Here is a 24,365-nt window from a genome sequence, read left to right as displayed (position 1 = left end):
GCAATACAAATAAATGACAATGGCAGCTATATTCACAATCTGATTACAAAATAAAATACAGTAAGTATATAATTTAACATGGTGTAAGAGATAAGATAGGACAAAGCTTCCTAACCATAATTACCATACTACTTCAGGTATTTAGTTACATTACTCTTGAAGATAGATAAAGTTGGTAACATTTTTATATTTTTTGGAAGCGAGTTATACATAGTTATAGAAAAATGCCAAAGAGAGTTTTGACCATAACTAGTGGAATGAATCTGATTGTAGTGAATATTATAAATAATTCTTGTTTCATAATTATGAATCTGTGAATTGGTAATTACTGATGTGTTTGAGCGGACTAATTTGTTTTGAATTTTATAGATCATAATTATAGAAGCCTTTATGCGGAGGTTTGGAAGTGATAATATATTACAGTATTTATACAGATCTTTAGTCGGTGTCAGAATGGGCAGTTTGAAAATTATTTTTAGTGCTCTCTTCCTAAGAACCTCTACCTTTCCAAATAATTCTTTATTACAGCATGCCCAGACATGTATCATATAAGAGATGTGGCTTTCAATAAGAGCATAGTAAATACCCTTCAACAACCCACGAGAAAACTTATATCGCAATCTACTGAGGATACCAATCACAGGGATAATTTTATTACAAATAGTCTCCACGTGATTACTCCACGACAGATTTTCATCTATAATCAGTCCTAAGAATTTAGTACTGTGCACTTTCATTACTCTTTGATTGAAGAAAAGCAGATTTTTATCCAAATTTAATACATATAAAGGTTTGTGAAAATTTATGTAGTTTGTTTTTGTTAGATTGATAGTTAATCGGTTGGAATTAAGCCATGTTTCAAGTAATTGAATATCCTGCTGCATATTTTGTTCAAGTTCATGATTGCTAGAGCCTGTATAAAAAATATTAGTGTCATCAGCAAAAATGGATAGTCTTCCATTTAATTTAAGGTGACCAATATCATTAATGAAGATAAGAAACAATAAAGGCCCAAGCACAGAACCCTGAGGCACACCAATTGAGATCACCTTCACATTACTCTGATTATTATTACATGTAACAAACTGCTCCCTATTAGAGAGGTAATCAACAAACCAATCCAATGCAATGTCTCTAATGCCTGCTACTTCTAATTTATGTAATAAAATTTTATGATTAATTGTGTCAAAAGCCTTTTTAAGATCTATAAATAAACCAGCTGCTAACATACCTGAGTCTAAAGCTTGTTGTAGTTTAATAATAATATCCTCAATAGCATTACTAGTACTCGAGTGAGGTAGGAAACCATACTGAAATTGATAAAAATATTTATTATTTAACAAAAAATCTAATAATCTTTTTTTAACCACTTGTTCTAAAATCTTAGATAAAGGAGGTAGTACGGAGATTGGTCTGTAATTACTTACATCAAATTTATCCATGCCTCTATAGATTGGTACAACTCTGGCGATTTTAAGTTTGGCTGGTACTTTACCCTCTGATAGAGATTTGTTAACTAATTTTGTGATCTGAGGTATAATAAATTTGGAGAGTCTCTTTACAAGAATATTACTAATACCAAAACAGTCAACACTACAACTGTTTTTAAGATTATTAATTATTTGTTCAATTTCATTTTCATTAGTAGGGGTTAAAAATAAGGAATTAGATGGGCCAGGCTCAAGGTGAGGGTATTTACACTGAGGAATTTTCTTAGCTAAAGACAGACCCATATCAGTGAAATAGTTATTAAATATAGTAGAAATTTGACTAGAATCAGTCACCAACTTATCATTTACTTTCAGTTGTATTTCTTCATTGTTACTGTTATTAGTTGTTAGAATATTATTAATAACTTTCCACTGATTATTTGTGCTGTTTAACTTATTGATATAATAATTATTTTCTAGATCTCTTTTCATTCTAGTAACCCTGTTACGTATGTCTTTATAGTCTTGTATTAACTGCTGTGAAACATAGCCACATCCCATACTAAATCTCATCTGTTTTCTTTTAATTTTATAATATAATTTATTTTTTTGTTTGATTAAATTTAACAGCTCTGAAGTAAACCATGGGCAAAAGGGTCTGACTTTCTTATTTAGATTAGGACTTTCAGTTTTAACTAGAGCAGTACTTTCTTTAAAATATGTCATTAATTTATTTGTTATGATATCCGAGCTATCCTCTTCATTTATAGTTAATGGCGTTTGAGACATGTGTTTTTCCATAGATGGAACATGGTATTTTGTAGGTTGCATTACATAATTTCTTTGTGTATTCATTTTGGGTGTAATATTAATATCCAAGATTAATAAATTGTGATCACTCAGATCATTTATTATGTTATATACACTGACTGACAGAGCAAATGCAACACCAAGAAGGAGTGGTCAGAACTTTATGCCAATTGCAGGGTAGACTGACGTCACTGAGGTATGCTCATGATGTGAAATGCGCTGCTGTGCTGCGCACGTAGCGAACGATAAATGGGACACGGCGTTGGCGAATGGCCCACTTCGTACCATGATTTCTCAGCCGACAGTCATTGTAGAACGTGTTGTCATGTGCCACAGGACACGTGTATAGCTAAGAATGCCAGGCCGCCGTCAACGGAGGCATTTCCAGCAGACAGACGACTTTACGAGGGGTATGGTGATCGGGCTGAGAAGGCAGGTTGGTCGCTTCGTCAAATCGCAGCCGATACCCATAGGGATGTGTCCACGGTGCAGCGCCTGTGGCGAAGATGGTTGGCGCAGGGACATGTGGCACGTGCGAGGGGTCCAGGTGCAGCCCGAGTGACGTCAGCACGCGAGGATCGGCGCATCCGCCGCCAAGCGGTGGCAGCCCCGCACGCCACGTCAACCGCCATTCTTCAGCATGTGCAAGACACCCTGGCTGTTCCAATATCGACCAGAACAATTTCCCGTCGATTGGTTGAAGGAGGCCTGCACTCCCGGCGTCCGCTCAGAAGACTACCATTGACTCCACAGCATAGACGTGCACGCCTGGCATGGTGCCGGGCTAGAGCGACTTGGATGAGGGAATGGCGGAACGTCGTGTTCTCCGATGAGTCACGCTTCTGTTCTGTCAGTGATAGTCACCGCAGACGAGTGTGGCGTCGGCGTGGAGAAAGGTCAAATCCGGCAGTAACTGTGGAGCGCCCTACCGCTAGACAACGCGGCATCATGATTTGGGGCGCTATTGCGTATGATTCCACGTCACCTCTAGTGCGTATTCAAGGCACGTTAAATGCCCACCGCTACGTGCAGCATGTGCTGCGGCCGGTGGCACTCCCGTACCTTCAGGGGCTGCCCAATGCTCTGTTTCAGCAGGATAATGCCCGCCCACACACTGCTCGCATCTCCCAACAGGCTCTACGAGGTGTACAGATGCTTCCGTGGCCAGTGTACTCTCCGGATCTCTCACCAATCGAACACGTGTGGGATCTCATTGGACGCCGTTTGCAAACTCTGGCCCAGCCTCGTACGGACGACCAACTGTGGCAAATGGTTGACAGAGAATGGAGAACCATCCCTCAGGACACCATCCGCACTCTTATTGACTCTGTACCTCGACGTGTTTCTGCGTGCATCGCCGCTCGCGGTGGTCCTACATCCTACTGAGTCGATGCCGTGCGCATTGTGTAACCTGCATATCGGTTTGAAATAAACATCAATTATTCGTCCGTGTTGTCTCTGTTTTTTCCCCAACTTTCATCCCTTTCGAACCACTCCTTCTTGGTGTTGCATTTGCTCTGTCAGTCAGTGTATTTTATATTTGCAGACTCTGTTTATGTAAAAATGATCTATAAGTGTACTAGTTGTCAATGAAATTCTAGTAGGAAAGACAGTGTTACATGAACTCTGATTATAACACCCACAGAGATTCTGAAGCTCAGTAGATATATGACTGTTTTCTAATTTATTTATATTAAAGTCACCAACAGTAATACAAAATGTTTTACCACTTTTATTCCAAATATCTTCTAAACATTTTAGAAAATCTTTGGAAAATTTGGTATGAGGGTTATATACTGCTACTAAGTGAATGTCATTCACAAAACCCTTTATCTCGATTAATAATATACTATATGAACTGGCATTACTGTTAATAGATAATAATACATTAGCCTTATACGGTTCCTTTATATAAATGGCAATTCCACCACCCCTATTATGTGATCTAGAGCAAAAGAGACCATCATATCTATTTAGATTAAAATATTTTTCTTCCTCAGGGGAAACCCATGTTTCTACAAGTACAATGATTTCAGGATATTGTGCTTCCTGTATTGTATAAAGTAAATTACTCCACTTATTTCGAATACTTTGGGAGTTGATGTACAGAATTCTAATTCCATCTTTGTTAGTAAGCTCCTGTAGTTCACTTAGTTGGAATTCAGAACCTTCCATAAAAAATAATGTTGATTTTTCATGTGTCTACAAGTAAATAGCCTACCTAAGTCCTAAGGGGAAGAGAGAGCTAAGACATCATCTATGTTTTTGATATGTATAATGCTGGAAGTATCATTTCTCCTTACAAAAATTCTCCCATCCCTTGACCACACATACTTGAAGCCTTTCGCTCTAAGGTCTTTACCTCTCTTAAGAAGACCTTCAGATTTAGCTGTTAGGTGGTCATTGATGTAAATAGTATGGTTAGTGGCATTAATATTAAGTGCAGTGGATGAAAGTTGCCTAACATTTTTCTTTGCAACCATAAGTTCATGCTTCTTCCATCTATTCACGAACTTAACCACAATAGGTCTAGGCAGAGATTTATTGGATGTTGGAATTCTATGAGCAATGTCAATGTCTGTTTTATTGATTACACAGCCAACTGCTGACCCAATATTCGTGACTAATTTATATATATCTTCACTTTGTAGTTCTGGTATACCATGAATTTCCACGTTATTACGTCGTGAGTATTGATTAAGTTGATCAATCTCGTCACAAGATTTCGATTTCATAGTTTCAAGTTCTAGTTGCAGTTCTTTTATTTTTGTATCTTTTTCATTCACTACCTTTCTAAGATCTTCAATAATCTTCGTATTGAAGTCGATGCTGTCCTTAAGCCTGTCAATTACTTTATCGATTAGTCGCTCAAGGATACAATCGAAGAACGTAGAAGTACTCAGTATTTCACGAACAGTTGATTCTAGATTGTCGAGTCCACTTTCAGCAACTTGGATGTTAGTTTCGTCCACTTCGAGACACTTTAACTGACTCTGGGTATCCATCATGCTGCTGTTCTTGTTCTTATTCTTTTGCTTTTGCTTATTCCGTGACATAACCTACAATTACACTACCACAAAACGAGAATAAGAAATTATATAATTACACAGCACTTTAAGGTTAGCCAGCAGAACGTGATTTTTCCTTTCAATAGTCACTTCGAAATGTACAATACTATAACGTAGGAAAGCTTCAAACTCCTTTAATTACCCGCCACAAACACTATTTTAAGAGACAAACATACATCACACAATATTACAACCGCCAGGTCAGGTACATGTTTCACCCATTATTTCGGGCATCTTCAGCCTGTATACAACCTTTAGGTCAAGGTTTGGGACATTTTTAACCAATATAAACATACCAATATATACAATATATACAAACATTAATGAACTCTTAAGACGGGTAACGTAAGTTAATTCAGTTAAGTTTTTGGTCCTTATCTATATAATTTGAAAAATGTCCAAAAATAAAATGGATCTTCTTTTTGGTAAAGAAGATTACATACCGGGGTTTATGTGACCCCTATATCATATCATGTTCTTGACGTACTGTGTCTGTTGACAGGATGTGTCGTCAACAATAAGTGGATATTTGAACTGATTGTTGATTGTAGGTTGGTCAAGATTGAAAATATAAATTTAAATTAAATGTGTTTTAACTTGGCAGTTCTATTCTGGTTAACTTAAAATGTTCAAAAATGAAATGAAATGTATCTTCTTTTTTATCATAAGTCTTGAGAAAGGGTGATATTAAAACTGGGGCTTATTTGACCCACGATTTTCATTTTCATGTTCTTGACGTAACTAATATTTAAATGTGTTGTCATGCACAAGTGGAGATTTAAAAAACCGATTGCTGTAGGTAGACGTGTAAATTGTCAGAAGGATCCAAACATGATGATGAAAATCCAGAAACCCAACTTGAAGACTCCATTACAGTCAGTGATAAAGCTATTGTAGCTGCTTCATACTGGAGTGTTTTTAACATTTGAAGATACTTGGATACAATCGTCATCACCAACAAGAAAACTTCTGACCAAATACGAGTAAATTGTCTTCTGGTTCTGGCGCATGCTACCAGTAGCAGTTTACTGAGAAGGACCTCCATGAGACATAAGAAACGACCGTGTAGATCCTGCAAGAAAAATAATTATGATATGCTTGTGTATGCAATTCTTTTGTTTGTTAACACTTTGATATTGTTTGAAATTGCATGTTTTCATTTGCCACAGATGTTTAGTCCCATCACACCCCTTCTCAGATTCATACTTCTGACAACCACCTTTTGGTTCTGACAAGCGTTGATCTTTTGCAGGATATTAGGCCATGTTAACATTATATGGTAAATCTTTCATCATTTCAAACGTGAATTTCGTCAAGACAAAATGACACAGGCTGATGGATGTTCGTGCCTGCATTGCAGTAAGAAGGCTAGATGGTAGCACCATAAACAACTTACCTCTCTCTCTGATTGGTGTTTGCAAGACTTGTGCAGTGTGACAACGTTTGGCCCTTGTGGTCTTTTGTATACTTGACCTGAGGAATGTCATCTCTGTTTGGCTGATTTGAAATCCAAATCTAATGAATCCTTCCTTCACACATCTTCCCATACTGATTCCACATGTACAAGATACAGCGCCATTGTCCTCACACCCCCTGTGGGTGGGAGACGCAGATGAAGAATACACCCACGGTATCCCCTGCTTGTCGTAAGAGGCGACTAAAAGGAGCCCCAGGGGCTCTGAATTTGGGAGCGTGGGTTGGTGACCACGGGGCCTTTAGCTGAGTCCTGGCATTGCTTCCACTTACTTGTGCCAGGCTTCTCACTTTCAGGCAGAGAGGTGATACTCCCACGTGGCGCGTCCCAGTTGGCGGATAAGGGGGTCCTAACCGGCTTGCCGGCGGACTTGAGGAAAATAAAATACCTCTCATGGATCAAACACACTACCCCCCTGCAGGTGGCGGATGCACATGTAGAATACACCCGCGGTATCCCCTGCCTGTCGTATGAGTCGACTAAAAGGGACGACCTACGCGCAGATATGGATTGCGGTTTGGTATAATGTGCCGGACCTCCTGTGGATGGGAGGGGTTGAATACATTCACAGGTAATCCCTGCCTGTCATAGAAGGCGATTTAAAGGGTCATGTGGCCATGGTCCCCTCTTTATTTTTATTATTTTTCCGAGGGTCAGATGTAGACCATTTCCAAATTTTAAATGTGCATGCTGCCCGGAGATGAGCCTCTTACGTGTGCAATTATGCCCAAAAGCCCGCAATTAACCACCCAGGACTCTTGCAGGTGGGAGCGCCATGTACCTTGGCAGTAGTATCCGCCTGACAACACAGGTCCCCGCACAGCCGAATGCCAGAAGGACATATTATTATTAATTATTTTTTTTATCTTTTTCTCTATATTTAGTGCTCTGTACACGCTATGGGGTACATGCTATTGCGGGTGACTGGAGGAAGGGAGTCCTAGTGTTCATTGCCTCAGCCATCCCGTATTAGGCATTGTCCGACATCGGACCCCATGCAGTACCTGCTATGACTAGGTGGGTATTGCCTTGGTTGCTTGGTTCGGCTACAGAGACCCCCTGATTGGAGTGGGTGGCATTCGGGGAGGGTGCTATCGGGCATGGCTTCCAAACGAAGTCGGCTCTCTCAAGCTGGTCCCCCACCTAAGTCTTTAACTTTAGCTTCCCTGAGAGGTTCAACTACCTGGAAACATCCGCAGCGAGAAGGAATGGGATCCAGCTTCCCTAGGTTTCCGGTCGCTACTTGAACCGATGGGCATGATTTTAAGCTGGTAAAGTCACATTGACGGCACATTGAAGGCGTCTACGGCGAACTTAAGGACCTCAAGAAAATGTGCAATGGTAGTTTGCATATGAAGACTCGTACAGCACTGCATAAGTCCTTGAATCTGCTTCGCAGAGTCATCTTTCACCACGACCTTATTTTGAACACTGACGACAAGTTGATGGAAGATGTGAAGAACCGTGGCGTGACACACGTCCGGCGCATTACGCACAAAGTCAACGGTGAAGACGTTGCCACTGGTGCCTTCATTGTCTCTTTCAAGTTGTCAGTGTTACCAGACAAAGTCAAGGTAATAACTTAACGTTGCAATGTGAGGCCGTACATCCCGCCTCCTATGCGATGCTATCAGTGCTAGCGATTCGAACATATGGTATCTCGCTGTTCGAATCTGTCTGTATATGGTACGTGTGGACGAGTTGCTCACGGCGCGGAGGAGTGCACAACTCCGTACAAGTGCACTAACTGCTCCGGTTTTCATTCTCCTCAGGATCGGAACTGTCCGACATACCTGAGTGAGAGGAAGATCCAGGAGATCAAGACCCTGGATGGTCTTTCCTACCAGGAAGTGTGCCTGCGTAAGTTTAATTCTACGAATACACCTGCCCGTACACTCGACTATAGCTTGATAGCTCAGAGTCTTCCAGGTTCGTCCTTCACGACATTGTTACACGTAATAATCGCTGCGCCCAAGGCGACAGTTGCTCCGCAGAGCAATGTCGCAAAGAGTGAAAGCTCGAAGGGGGGGGACCACCCCACTTTCGACCAACCAGAAGTCTGTGCCGGCTGGCAATTCCCAGCCAGCACAGCAAGAGGGGAAAACTAAGTCTCCCCTCCCTAAGAGATCGGCGAAAGCCGTGCCCAAGCCGGCAGAGACGGCATTGTCGACCAGAGCTGCGAAACCACCTCCCAGCCCATCTAAACCAGAAAAAAAAGAAGGCGGCGAAAAAGAGCGCCCTTGCTGAGCGCTCTAGCACTTCCCCTGCGAAGGAGAAGTCACGCCCCCCATCTGGGGGATATGAGTCTGCGCCAGGAGGTACTCCTGCTCCTGAACCTGGGCGCTCTCCTCGTAGGGGACCTGCTTGCCCCCAAAAAACGTCGAAGTTCTGGGCGGCATCCCCCCCGTCTGTTGATGGCGGGATGGATGTTGCGCTGTCCTCGACATCTACAGATGTAGATGTTGATAGTATTTAGGCTTGCGAGCATTTTGTCGCACATAACCTAACGCTCCTTTCATAGTCCACTCAATGGCACTGTTACAGTGGAATTGTGACAGTTATGACAGGCATCTTGCTGAGTAACGTAAGCTCATTAGTGAGTACGCAGCGAGTATAATCTGCATTCAGGAGACCAATTTCAGACCCGATCATTATACGGTGTTGAGAACTTTCAGACTATACTCGACAGAATGATATGCTCACCGGGGTTCCGGTGGTGTTGGCATTTTTGTACGTTCTGATACCTACAGCGAAGAGGTTCCGTTAAGAACCCTGCTTGAGGCTGTAGCTGTTCGCTTTCCACTGCCTGTCATGGCAACACTGTGTAATGTTTATTTTTCACCAGGCCAGCATCTTAACATAAATGATGTCGCTGATCTTATAGATCAGCTTCCACTTCCCTTCCTCTTATTGGTCGATTTTAACGCCCATCACCCCATATGGGGCTCTGAGACGACTTGCCCCCAATGAAGAGACCTGGAAACATTAGTAACAGAGCTGGATTTATGTATTTTGAACACAGGGGAACCAACTCACTTTAGTGTATGTTACAGCACATTTTCCCATATAGACGTAAGTCAATGCAACTGAACGTTGGTTCCACTGTTTCGGTGGAATACACACGATCTCTGTGACAGTCACCCTTTTCCCATCATCCTTACTTTGTTGAAACATAAATCCATCGAGGCTTCCCCTTGATGGATTCTTAAACATACTGATTGGCCAAAGTACACATCACTAGCTGTCTTTAATGACGATATCGGCAGACCGTCGGCGAGGACATAACTTACGTCACCCAAGTTATTCTTGCTGCTGCTGAGGAGTCCATTCTTTCTTGTCGGGGACTCGTCACCGAAAACTTGTTCCTTGGTGGAACGATGAAATAGCAGCAGCCATCAAAGAACGCCGTCGAGCTCATAAGCGTTACCGTTGACAGCTTACTGAGGCCAACTTGGTAACATTAAAGAAACTCCGCGCCCAGGCGCGAGTTCTCATTCGACAAAGTAAGAAGGCTTCATGGGAGAGATATGTATCGTCTATGACGTCACATACTCCATCATCTCAAGTGCGGACAAAGCTTCGACGGATTCGGGTACGCAAGGATCATCTCCTATACTGGAAATTTCCATTGCAGGCAGTGTCGCCACTGACCCTCTCGCGACTGCTAACCATCTTGCTAGTCATTTCGCGGATGTCTCTGGCTCCGGGAATTACTATCCTGATTTCCTCCCTCTGAAGCGGGAGGCAGAACATCATCACCTTAGTTTTGCCACCCAAGCTTCAGAGGACTACAACGTGCCCTTTACGGAGTGGGCACTCCGCAGCGCCTTAGAGCTTTGCAAGGACACGTCTCCTGGACCAGACTACATCCATAACCAGATGTTGAAACACCTTAGTGATGATAGTCTGCTCTATCTCCTTTGTGTGTTCATCCGAATCTGGATAGAGGGCGATTTTCGGTCTCAATGGCGAGAGGGCATAGTCATTCCTGTCCTCAAGCCTGACAAAGATTCTAAGTATGCAGGAAGTTACAGACCGATTTCTCTTACAAACTGCCTGTGTAAGTTATTTGAGAGCATGGTAAATTGCCGACTCGTGTGGTGACTGGAGAAACAAGGACTCTTGTCCGAGTACCAACGTGGTTTTCGAGCCGCTCGATCCACCACTGACCACTTGGTACGCCTGGAGAGTTCTATCCAGGATGCGTTTCTCTGTAAACAACACTTAGTAGCTGTTTTCTTTGACTTGGAGAAGACCTGCGACACCACATAGCAATATGGCATCCTTTCAGTCCTGCATCAGTGGAGATTCCGAGGTAACTTGCCGGCATTTATTGCAAATTTTTTTTCCCTCCGTCTGTTCCGTGTCCGAGTAGGGAGGACATATTCGCAATACCAGTTCAAGAAAATGGAGTCCCACAGGAATCGGTCCTTAATGTCACTCTGTTCGCGATTGCTATAAACGGTATTGTCACTGCTGCTGGCCCAGCGGTAATACCCTATATGTGGACGATTTTGCTCTGCACTATAGCTCGTGCAGTATGGCAGTCGCAGAGCGACAGTTACAGCCATCTATTAGGAGGGTGGAGCAGTGGACCTTAGAACATGACTTTCGGTTTTCTGCCGCAAAGACCTCTGTTGTCCACTTTTGTCGTCAACGTACTCTTCACCCCCATCCTGAGGTTTATATAGGAAATGTCGTTCTTACAGTTACAAATTTCTTGGGCTTCTTTTTGACAGTAAATTATCGTGGGAGCCACATGTGCGGCAGTTTAAAGTGCAATGCACTAAGAAGCTTAATATCATGAAGTTTCTTAGCAGCACTTCTTGGGGGGCTGACCGCACGGTGCTCCTACGATTCTATAGGGCACATATTTTATCTCGACCAGACTACAGCAGTGCAGCATATGGCTCAGCAAGACCAAGCGTTCTTGCGAAGCTAAACAGCATCCACCACGGCGGGGTTAGGTTGGCAACGGGAGCTTTTCGCACAAGCCCCATTGCCAGCCTCCTCGCTTAGTCGGGTGTGCCGCCTTTACACCTGAGGCTCCAGCAACTGTTACTTACGTATGCTGCAAATTTGCGGCAGATGCCACTTCATCCAAGCTATCCTTGCGTGTTCAACAATGGCAACCGTTTGCTGTACGCTGCTTGCCCTCAAGCGACTCGGCCGGTTGGTATACGCTTGAATAGCTGTTACGAATTGTTTGACGTACATTCGGTTCCTTGCCTTGTCAGACAACCAAGTGGGGTACCTCCGTGGGTAGTACGACGGCCTGAAATAATCCTGGATTTGCACACTGGCTCAAAAGAAGACACGGACCCCTCGATTTATCGGAGGTTCTTCCTGTTCGTTGTTGGCCACTATCCAGGTTCAGTCGCCGTCTACACGGATGGTTCAAGAACAGATACAAAGGTGGGCTGTGCGTTCGTTGTCGACAATGATAGGTTCCTTTTTGCTCTCCCGGGGACCTATAGTGTGTACACCGCAGAGCTCTATGCTATCTGTGATAGTGGTGGTCATTTCTGCTGTTTTAGGAAAACGCCAACGAACTGTTTGTTTGTTAAAAACAACTGTTTTCCCAAACAGTTTGAATACAACAGGTCATTCGTTCATAACGAGAAAGTGAAGGACGAGTGAGTCACATGCACAAGGGGGCTGCGGGATAGGAAATGAGATATTTCACCACCTTTCAATCTAACTTGTTTCGTAATGTCTAAGCAGACAGCACAAGCTGAAGGCTGACGAAATACCTGTATGAAGGATATAGGGAAGAACGATAAGACGAGTGAAGACTCCATTGTTAAGCAAAGGATATAGTCTGTAAAGACATTCACTTATCATTAGGCTATCAACTGACATTAGCGTTTTGTGATCGCGGCGGTCTGCTCATCGATACGGTTCCGCACACCCGGAGTTTTTGTTAACCAGTCTGTTATTAGTGAAGTATCTATAGCAGTATTATTATACAGTGTCTATGTTCATCATATACCATTATAAGATTATTGTTCAACGAGAACTACTTTAAAAAATAGTAGTTACAGAATGTTATAGATAACAGTGATAAATACACAAAAAAAAAAGAGTATTCATAAGATGCACAATATTAGGAAAACACTTAAAAATTAATTATTCATATTTACATTAAGGAACATTAATATTTCGACCTCTTTTTGTGAGAGCTTTGCATTAATTACCAATCCAATTTGGGAAAGTAGGTCTTCAATATGGCACTGATGTGATCACTATGCTACACTTTATTATTCTGTTCACATGGTACCCGTTATGAAAAATACTCAAGCACTAACTCTTCGTATTTACATTGAGGAACATCAACATTTCTACCTTTCTTGATGACAGCCTTGTTCTCCTTTCATTAATAATCAGTCCAGTTCGGGAAAAAAGTCTTTCACAGGGCACTGAAGTGGCCACTATGTTACACTTTGTTACGAATATTTGTGCTAAATTGGGATACACATGTTGGTGATTTTTCCACCAATCTAAGGGGCAATTAGATTCCCCTGCTTCATTTACACGAGGTAAAATGTCATCTTTCAAATACAAATCCAGTTCCTTGTTGGCTCGTGACAGAGGGCTGGTTTGAGGACGTTTATCTCCAATAATGTCGTTGAAAATGCTCCAAGCGCTTATTGGACAAGAGGGCTGAAATGCACCAGTTGTAGATGGAAGTGAGGAGGACGGAATGTCAATATTCTGCTTCTCGCTGGTCTGGGCGTTTCTCTCTATTAAGTCTACTACCAAATTACGCACCCTCTTTTTGACGTTATCTAGTGCCGCAGGGTCCTGAAAAACGTGGTCTTTATAGCGTGGATCTAATAAAGTGCATAAGGCAAAGGTGCTGTTGTGTTCAACGTTCTTGAACCTTTCTCCTAACCCTTTAATAAGGCTAGCAATTACGGCCCTCACTCCTTCTGTGAACTCGGCTGATTGCCCGAGTTTTTCGCAAATACCTTTCAGGCACCTGACGACCACAATCACAGAACTTCCAGTCATATATGCTTCTCCACTCAGAGAATTAGTCATTTCTTCAAACGGAGCTAGCACATTGCAAAGTTGACGACAAGCTTGCCACTCTTCGCCAGTTATTACGGGCAGATGTTTATCTAGCAGAGCAATAGTGGCCCTGATAGCTTCTTCGAGTTCTACAAATCGACGCAACATATAAAAAGTTGAATTCCAGCGCGTCGTGACGTCTTGGGAAAGGCGTTTAGGCACTGTATGTCCACTTGATATCTGGTACTTCAGTAGTTTTTCGCTTGCTAGTGAACTTCTCCTGAAGTAGCTGACAACTTTTTTGATTTTCTCAATGGTGACTTGCATGTCCTGAAGAGAACCCTGGACAATCAAATTTAATTTATGAGCAAAACAGCCATAGTGTTCCCACTTCAGAATTTCCTCAAACGCGTTTGTTATATTACTAGCGTTATCAGAAATTGAAAAATTCACTTTGTCATGCAGCTTCCAATCGGATAGTATGCACTTAATTTCGTTTGCCAACGCAACAGATGTATGGCTTCCAGAAAAACTAGAACACTTCAGTAAAACCGTCTTGAAGGAAAACTCTTTCGTAATGTAATGCGCTGTTACGGCAATGTAACTCTCTGCAACTAACGATGTCCACAAATCAGTTGTTATGCACACACTCACTGCTTCATTCTTCACTGTCTCTCTTATTAAAGAAAACTGTTGATGATAGAGCGCTGGAACCATCACATTTGAAATAGTCTTTCTACCAGGTAATTCATAGCCAGGGATCCACTTCATATGTTTAGAAAACCCTCTATCCTCAACAATACTAAAGGGCTGATCATCTAAAATAAATAAATCAAGTAAGTCACGATCAATTAATTTCTTTTGGGCAGATGAAACAGTGACGTAAGACCTAATTAATCTTTGTCTTTTAGGCGCAACACATGAATCAGCAGTCGAGGCTTCGCTATCAGGCCTGCTAGTGCTAATACTAGGTTCCTCTCTATCTTCTGTAGGCCTAGTTGGTCGTTTTTCTGCTGAAGGTATTTCCTTAACACTATGACACGTTAGCTCAGTATATATTGCTATATGTTTTCTTTGCAAATGTCCTTTCAAATTTGTAATAGTTGACTTGTAAGAAATAAGTTGCTTGCAGATAGTGCAAAGCGCCTTATCATTGTCACTTTTCGTGAAATAATTCCACACCTCGCTTCGTTTTGACATGTTGTAAAACAACTCGCCTCGCTCAGCACTCGGCAAACTTAACACCGTTCCGTTTTAAAACGGGCTTGAGAACACCGGTACATCACCCGCCAACAGCCCGCAACCAGCAATAAGCAAAAACGTTGAAGAACTGTTCAACGGCTAAAAGTTGCTTTTCCAAACAGCTCTTGGCTCACTGCCAACTAAATACGAGACAAACAGTCGATTTGACAGCGAGGGAATGGGAGTGGTTAAGTACCGAGCAATGCCGATTTCAGGCCGAATAGCTCCGAACGCGCGGGTAGGTTCAAGGTTACATCAGTGTCTACTCACTAGCGAACAGTGAAAGACAAACTGTGGACTGTATTGAAGGAAAAACAGTTTGGTGGAACTTTTAAAAACAGTTCGTTCGTTTTCCACCCGAAAACTGTTTTCTCCAAACAGTTGGGCGTTTTTCTGCCCATCACTAATCTGTGAAGCTCTGCGGTGCGCACTGTACAATGAGCGCCGACTTTTTCTTGTGCGTACTGACTCCTTGAGTTCGCTCCAGTCTATTGATACCTGTTTCCTTCGGCACTCTCTGGTGCAGCGGATCCAGGACCTGCTGGCCGGGTGTTCGGATGCCGGCATGAGAATCACGTTTCTGTGGCTCCCAAGCCACATGGGCATAGAGGGAAACGAGTTAGCAGATCAGGCTGCCAAGGAGGCAGTTACACTGCCCCCATTGCCTTTCAGGTTCCAGCAAGTGATATTCGCACTCCGCTGAGACATCTGGTTTTGTCCCATTGGGATATGGAGTGGCAGGCCATTCCTCTTCCCAATAAGCGGAGTGCGGTAAAAGGAACAGCGAAGGTATGGAGGACTTGCCTTCGGGCCTCTCGGAGAGAAGCAGTGGTATTATGTCGTCTTCGGATCGGCCACGGTATCCTAGCTCACTCCCATCTATTGAAAGGAGAACCCTCTCCAGTGTGTACTTGTGGCGACCATCTTACCATGGTACACATCCTTACGGAGTGTGTGGACCTTGTCGATCTGGGCCATAGTCTTAACCTTCCGAGTACAATCTCCCTTATCTTGCGAGATGACGAGCAGTCAGCAGACCTCTTCATCCGCTTTATGAGGGATAGTGGTCTGTTTTATCGTGTGTGATGTCCTTTGTCCTAGTGTTTTTGTGTCAATTGCACTTTTATCCCATTGACTTCATTTTAGTTTGTGTTGTGTATTTTAATATGTTCTTTTAACGTCTAACGTAAATTATGTGTATATATCTGTACTAGCAGGCAATGCCTTATTCCTTTGTTTCCTGTATTTTCTCTTATTTTATTAGAAAATAAGGCATTGCATATTAAATCCACTGATTGTTTTAATCTCATCCTCATTTTTCATCACCGTTTTTTTAAACTCTAAGTCAGTTAACTATATATCTGAAGATGTTGATAATATATGAAAAATGTACCACTTTTAACCATTAAATTGCCGTAGGCAATTCATTGTATCAACTAGGTTGAAAATAAATAAATACTTTGTTGTGATTCTATATATCTCATGTCGTTCATCTCGTTCCATTAGGGACCGATGACCTTCGATGTTAGGCCCCTTAAAACAACAAGCATCATCATCATTTTCACTCTCTTCGTGGCCCTTGTCATTCTTTGTCCGGTACTTCATTTTTCGAAATGTTGGATTACTTCTTTCTTCTTTTTTATCTCTCTCTACCTCCTGTTGGTGGGGAACACAGATAAAGACTATACCCATGGTATCCCCTGCCTATCGTAAGAGGTGACTAAAAGTTGCAACCAAGGGATGATGAAATTAGAACCATGAGATTGTGATTAGTACCATTACGTGTGGAACACCATGGGTCGATGTTACTTCCTACTGGTACCACCATGCGAAAAACCAATGGGTCTATGTCTATATAGGAGCAGTACCATTATGTGAGGAACCTGTGGTTCTGAGTGTTGATTATAATAGAGGTCATCATGTGTATTCCACTGGTCAGTTCCACTGTGTTCAGAATGGGTCTATGTTACCAATGATTAGCACCACTTTATGAGAAACACCATAGGTTTACATTGCCTGTGGTTAGTACTACTATGTGAGAAACACCACGGGTTTGGCTGACTCCTGTGATTACTACTACTATGTGAGGAATACCATTGGTCTGAGTTGCCTGAGAATAATACCACTATCTGAGCGACGCCACGAGTATACATGGCCTGTGATTAGTTCCACCAAGTGAGGAACACCACAGGAATACCGTTACCCGTTTTTAGTCCCACTATGTGAGGAGCACCATGGATCTGCGTTGCTTATAAGTTGTGCCCCTATGTGCCATGGGTCTACATTACCTCTGATCAGTACCACTGTAGAAGGAACACCATGGTTCTATTTTACTAGTAATTAGTACCATATTGAGGGGCCGGTCACTTGGATTTTGTACCCCTTTAGATAATAAGCACCATCCCAATAATTAAGACATTGTGAATTGGATCCACTGATTGTCTTTGTTTCACAATCATTTTCTCATCACCATTTGTTTTAGATTCTAGTCAGTGGATACATTTTGAAGTTTTAATTTGCATTTTGTTACACCTGGTGCCATTAGGGTCTGATGACCTAGCTGTTAGGTGCCTTTAAACAACATTAATCATCATCACCATTGTCCTTACCCATTTGCATTTTTATGTTTTTCCTTGTCTCATCTTTCTGTTGCTCCTTTTTCCCCACACCAGTCTGTCATTGTCTTATCTATAGACAAAGAGGAAGACATAATAGAACAAAATGCCAGGACTTTGTGGGAAGAGGGGGCTCAGAAAGAGGAGACAAGGACAAGCATAAAAACACTAAGGGACTGGGACAATCTCTACTTCTCCCGCAAACTGTAAACAAATAGATAGGCTCTCTCCTCAACAATTCCAGTCCTTCTACATCCATCTCTTCTCAGTTCCCAACGAGCTCATTTCTGTTTCCCAGCTCCATCCAGAGGGTGGGTATCAACACTCATTGAGGGGCCATCTTGCCCGAAAAATCTTCAGTCTTGATGCGGGAAGTTTGTGATTAGAAGAAAGCCAGATAAATACAGGAAAGTGGAAGAAACTTGATATCTTTTTCCAGTTCTTGTATTTAGTCCTCATGTGGATCTTGCACTCTGGAATCGTACTCTAATTGAAGTCTTACCAGAGATTTATACTCCCTCTCCTTTTTTACCGGGCGAGTTGACCGTGCAGTTACGGGCACGCAGCTGTGAGCTCTCATCTGGGAGATAGTGGCTTTGAATCCCACTGTCGGCAGGCCTTAAGATGGTTTTCCGCGTTTTACCATTTTCATAACAGGCTGTACCTTAAGGCCACAGCCACTTCCTTCCCATTCCTAGGCCTTTCAAGTCCCATCGTCCCCATAAGACCTATCTGTTTCAGTGCGACGTAAAGCAGGTAGCAAAAAAGAAAACTTTCTTCAGCTTATCCGAGTTATTTCTGGAGTTGCTGGAGCTACCCAGTCTCATTTTGGTTTTCACTGAGAGTTTTAAGGCTGGATGCCCTTCCTGACGCCACATAATTTTTGGGATGGAAATCTCAATCCAGGATTGACTGGGATTCGAACCTCAGCCTTCCATGTGGGAAGCCAGCAGCTAAGCTACTCAGCTGATCACCCCCCCATACCACCATTAGATCCTTACTGTGACCCCCTTACATACCCTTGTTAGCATGTAAACAGATCTGTAACCTTTTTTGTTTACAACATCATTAATGTGGTTACCCCAATGAATATCATTCTTTATATTAACGTCTAGATACTTACAGTGATCCCCAAGAGGTACTAAAGATAATAGAGATGGTATTTTCAATACTGTTCTTTTCGTGTACCTGTATTTCTTCATATGATGTAATCATCAAGTATGAGAGTCTCGCTTTACAAACCATGTCTCCTTTCTAGGGGCAGCACTTTTCTGTTCTGGTTATTTTTCACTCGTTTGTTTCCTTCTAGATGCAGACTTGATCCCTGGCACTATAAACACCATGGAACAGATGCTGCTGGCCAGCTGCACGTGTTATAAACGAGCATTGGAACTTGAACCTGTTGACCAACAGAGGAATAATTTATTGCGACGGTTGGGCAATATTCAGAATGAGCTGGGAGTTCTGTACATGAATCAGGCTGCAGGTATGTGCGTGCATAGTTCATCCTCTCAGGTGCAGTTTTCATAAGAGATGATGTCCTACACAGTGACGTATTGTAAAATGTGCGCTGTAACAAATATTCCAATATTCTTGTCTTATAGCTCGTTACCAGGAGGAGACCGCTCATCGGAGTCCTTCTGAAGACAGCAGTACGTCGGTGTTGCAGTCATTATTCTCAACATCTCTACATCACCTGGAAGCAGGCATTCAGGCTTTTGAAGCTGTTAAAGATGAAGCTAATACAGCCCTTCTGTATTCTAACACTGGCCGTCTGATGAGAATGTGTGCTCACTATCATTCTCCTACAAGTGTGGACCGTTCTGAGTTGACTGGTCAAGAAAGGCATTTCTACAACAAGGTATGTCATGTGTATATTGGTAAGGACACAAGAAAATTGTCATTTCCTTTCAAAATGAAATAGGTTTTATTTTTCATTGTAAGCAAAGAAGTTTACACCATGTAGATGGATTCAACAACCTGCTCTTATCTCAAATCAAACCCATTGCCATTCCAACGTATTTCTGGTACAGTGGAACCTCGATGCATCGTTCCCGGGACTGTCATATTCCTGATTCCATCGTTCAATTTATTCGGTCCCAAAAATGTTCCGTATAAACCAATGTTACATTTCACCGCATTTATCGTTCATCGAACTATTGTTTTATCGCATCAATCGTCAAAAAAAATTTGTCCTCGGCCACAATTTCCCTGTATGGATCGATTGTACTTAAGAAAAATATATGCAAAAGTTTTTTGAATTTAAAGAGACAGCTCAATACTCTAGCATATAATAGCAGTAACCTGTTAAGTGAGAATGTTCGAGCAATTATGAGTTGCTAGTCTTGAGCAAGGATCTCGTAGGCTGGAGTAGTGCGCGCAGTTTATTCACATGCAACCTCTCTACTAGCCTCACCAGGCGAGTTGGCCGTGCAGTTAGTCGCGCAGCCATGAGCTTGCATCTGGGAGATAGTGGGTTCGAGCCCCACTGTCGGCAGCCCTGAAGATGGTTTTCCGTGATTTCCCATTTTCACACCAGGCAAATGTTGGGGCTGTACCTTAATTAAGGCCATGGCCGCTTCCTTCCCACTCCAAGGCCTTTCCTATCCAATCATTGCCATAAGACCAATCTGTGTCGGTGCGACATAAAGAAAAAAAAAAAATTAAAAATATGAGCCTCCTGGCGCCAACTCTTCTCCTCGACCCACTAACCGGCCTCTAGAAGTATTCTGATTTACAAGAATTAAAAAAACAGAAGTACTGTACAACTCCAATTTGCCACCATTTTCTGTATTTCTATTGGCTGGCTAGGGCTGCGAGCTTTGTTGAAAATGAGAAAATGTGCAGTTTCAAATAGTTATGTCGTGCACCAGGTAAGCTTTAATTCATCACAGGGTTATTAATCACGTCATACCTTGTGATGTGTGTGGGATGCTAGAGAGGCCTGTTGACCACTTTGTTGCCCCTGCTCCTAACCAAGCCAAACCAATAACCTATTCAATAGCCTGGTCTTGAAACGCGCAGGTCACCTACAGGCATCAATTAGAAAGACTGCACATGGCAAGCCGAACCTGTCCTGGGATATCCCGGCATTAAAAGCCATTATTTTGGACAGTGACGACGAGTTGATGGAAGACATGAAGAACCGTGACGTGACACACGTCCGGCGCATTACGCGCAAGGTCAGTGGTGAAGATGTTGCCACTGGTGCCTTCATTGTCTCTTTCAAGTTGTCAGTGTTACCAGAGAAAGTCAAGGTAACAACTTATCGTTGCGATGTGAGGGCGTACATCCTGCCTCCTATGCGATGCTATCAATGCCAGCGATTTGGACATATGGTATCTCGCTGTTCGAATCAGGCTGTATGTGGTACATGTGGACGAGTAGCTCACGGCACGGAGGAGTGCACAACTCCATACATGTGCACTAACTGCTCCGGTTTTCATTCTCCTCGGGATCGGAATTGTCCGACATACCTGAGTGAGAAGAAGATCCAGGAGATCAAGACCCTGGATGGTCTTTCCTACCAGGAAGCGCGCCGTAAGTTTAATTCTACGAATACACCTGCCCGTACACTTGACTATAGCTTGATAGCTCAGAGTCTTCCAGGTTCGTCATTTACAACCTCGACAGCAGTCCAGACCGCTGCGCCCAAGGCGACTGTTGCTGCTCCCAGCAACGTCACAAAGAGTCAAAGCTCGAGGGGGGGAACCACCCCACCTTCAACCAACCAGAAGTCTGTGCCGGCTGGTAGTTCCCAGCCTGCACAGCAAGGGGGGAAGACTAAGTCTCCGCCCCCCCCTAGGAGGTCGACGAAAGTCGTGCCCCAGCCGGCGGAGGCGGCATCGTCGACCAGGGCTGGGAAACCACCTCCCAGCCCGTCTAAACTTGAAAAGAAGAGGGGGAAGATGAGCGTCCGTGCTGAGCGCTCTCGGACTTCCCCTGCGAAGGAGAAGTCAAGCCCCCCTCCTGAGGGGTATGAGTCTGCGCTGGGAGGTACTCCTGCTCCCAAACCGGCGCGCTCTCCTCGTAGGGGACTCCCTCGCATCCGAAAAGCGTCGAAGTTCTGGGCGGAACCCCTGCCATCTTTTGATGACGGGATGGATGTCGCACTGTCCTCTGTAGATAGTGTTTAGGCTTACGAGCATGTTTTCGCTCATAACCTAACACTCCTTTTATAGTCCACACTATGGCACTGTTACAGTGGAATTGTAACGGTTATGACAGCCATCTTGCTGAGTTACGTCAGCTCATTAGTGAGTACGCAGCGAGTATAGTCTGTATTCAGGAGACCAGCTTCAGACCTGGTCATCATAAGGTCTTGAGAAATTTCCGACTATACTCGACAGAACGGTACTATGCTCACCGGGCGTCCGGTGGTGTTGGCATTTTTGTACGTTCTGATACCTACAGCGAAGAGGTACCATTAAGAACTCCCCTCGAGGCTGTAGCTGTTCGCGTTCCGCTGCCTGTCATAACAACAGTGTGTAATGTTTATTTTCCACCAGGTCACGCTGTTAACATAACTGATGTCACTGATCTTATAGATCACGCCATCCTTAGTGTCACTCTGTTCGCGATTGCCATCAATGGTATTGTTGCTGCTGCTGGTCCGGCAGTTATACCGTCGCTATATGTGGACGATTTTGCTCTGCACTATAGCTCGCGTAATATGGCAGTCGCAGAGCGACAATTACAACATGCTATTTGGAGGGTGGAGCAGTGGACCTTAGAACATGGCTTTCGGTTTTCTGCCGCAAAGACCTCCGTTGTGCACTTTTGTCGTCAATGTACTCTTCACACACATCCTGAGCTTTATTTAGACAACATCGTTCTTCCAGCTGTTGACACTTACCGCTTTCTTGGGCTCCTTTTTGACAGTAAATTATCGTGGGAGCCACACGTACGGCAGTTAAAAGTGCAATGCACTAGGAAGCTTAATATCCTTAAGTTTCTTAGCTGCACTTCTTGGGGGCTGACCGCACGGTGCTCCTGCGATTCTATCGGGCACACATTTTATCCCGGTTAGACTACGGCAGTGCAGCATATAGCTCCGCAAGACCAAGTGTTCTTGCTAAGCTGAACAGTATCCACCACAGCGGGGTTAGGTTGGCGACGGGAGCTTTTCGTACAAGCCCCATCGCTAGCCTGCTCGCTGAGTCTGGTGTGCCACCTTTACACCTGAGGCGCCAGCAACTTCTACTTACATATGCTGCAAATTTGCGACAGATGCCACTTCATCCAAGCTATCCTTGCGTGTTCAACAATGGCAACCGTTTGCTGTACGCTGCTCGTCCTCGAGCGACGCGGCCGGTTGGGATACGCTTGGATAGCATTTCCGAATTGTTTGACGTACCTTCGGTTCCTTGCCTTGTCAGACAACCAAGAGGGGTACCTCCGTGGGTCGTACGATGACCTGAAATAATCCTGGATCTGCACACTGGCCCAAAGGAAAACACGGACCCTCGATTTATCGGAGGCTCTTCCTGTCCGTTGTTGGCCGCTATCCAGGTTCAGTCATCGTCTACACGGATGGTTCAAGGACAGATACGAAGGTGGGCTGTGTGTTCGTTATTGACAATGATAGGTTCCTTTTTGCTCTTCCGGCTACCTGTAGTGTGTACACAGCAGAGCTCTATGCTATCTGTGAAGCTCTGCGGTACGCACTGTACAATGAGCACCGACACTTTCTTCTGTGTACTGACTCCTTGAGTTCGCTCCAGTCTATAGATATTTGTTTCCCTCTTTTAATTCGGTTACCATACTCAATATACCTCATGTAAATGGGCATTCAGGTCTTATTGTGTTTTAGTTGTGTTCTAGAAAACAGGATTGATTTTTTTCTCAATACAGTTACAGTGGCATGTAAACGTGAATTGTAAGGTAATGAAATACGGTAAATCAAAGAATAAGGGTAAATATCTAGAGAAATGAATTTTATTTTATGGGTCCGTATTGAACTTGGATTAAAACAAATTAAAATAATAAGCGAGTTAAATCCACCTTTTCAGTACAAATTATATAGTGTTTATTAAATAAACATTTAATGGGACTAGTTTCGACCTATTTAAAGGTCATCTTCAGCCATGTCGCTTGTAGAACAACGTATTTGAAACATAGTTGTTTTAAAGATGGTCTTAAAACATAGAAGTTTGACACTATGAAAAAATTGTTTTTAGAATGTCCACAAAACACTTTTGTTCGCTTAGCTGTACAATATATCTGAAGAAGAAGTCTTGTAATATTCTTCGTAATGTTTACCAGCGTAGACACAAGTCGAATTTCACAATTTTGATGAGGTATGGAACTGGTTATAAATGCATAATGTTCAATTCATATATGCTCAGTTCTACATCCCATCAAGATTATAAATTATTTAAAGTGTATCTACACTTCGCAGTGATACGAAGAATATCAAAAGATTTCTTCTCTACAACAACATTATTCATATATACCCAGTTCCATACCTCATCAAGATTTTGAATTTAGACTTGTATCTACGCTCCTGAACACTACGAAGAATATTATAATACTTCTTCTTCACGTATATTGCTACAGCTAAGTAAACAAAAGTGTTTAAGGAAATTCTAAAAACATTTTTTGTCATAGTGTCAAACTTCTATGCTTTAAGACCATCTTTAAAACCACTGTGTTTCAGATACGTAGTTCTACATGCGATATGGCTGAAGATGACCTTTAAATAGGTCGAAAC

General features: G+C 42.9%; 1 protein-coding gene across 1 annotated transcript in view; it reads left to right on the top strand.

Moving 5' to 3' along the window:
- The window catches only part of LOC136871771 (erythroid differentiation-related factor 1), a 317,742-nt gene that overhangs the window by 242,819 nt on the left and 50,558 nt on the right, over positions 1-24,365 (top strand). The window contains exons 12-13 of the mRNA XM_067145342.2: positions 18,963-19,139; positions 19,258-19,514. Coding sequence (XP_067001443.2) covers positions 18,963-19,139; positions 19,258-19,514 — 434 coding nt within the window. The remainder of the gene's footprint in view (positions 1-18,962; positions 19,140-19,257; positions 19,515-24,365) is intronic.

This window comes from Anabrus simplex, chromosome 4, assembly GCF_040414725.1.
Source record: "Anabrus simplex isolate iqAnaSimp1 chromosome 4, ASM4041472v1, whole genome shotgun sequence".
Lineage (NCBI taxonomy): Eukaryota > Metazoa > Arthropoda > Insecta > Orthoptera > Tettigoniidae > Anabrus > Anabrus simplex.
The sequence above is the reverse complement of the archived record's forward strand: the minus strand, read 5'-3'. Positions and strand labels throughout refer to the sequence as shown.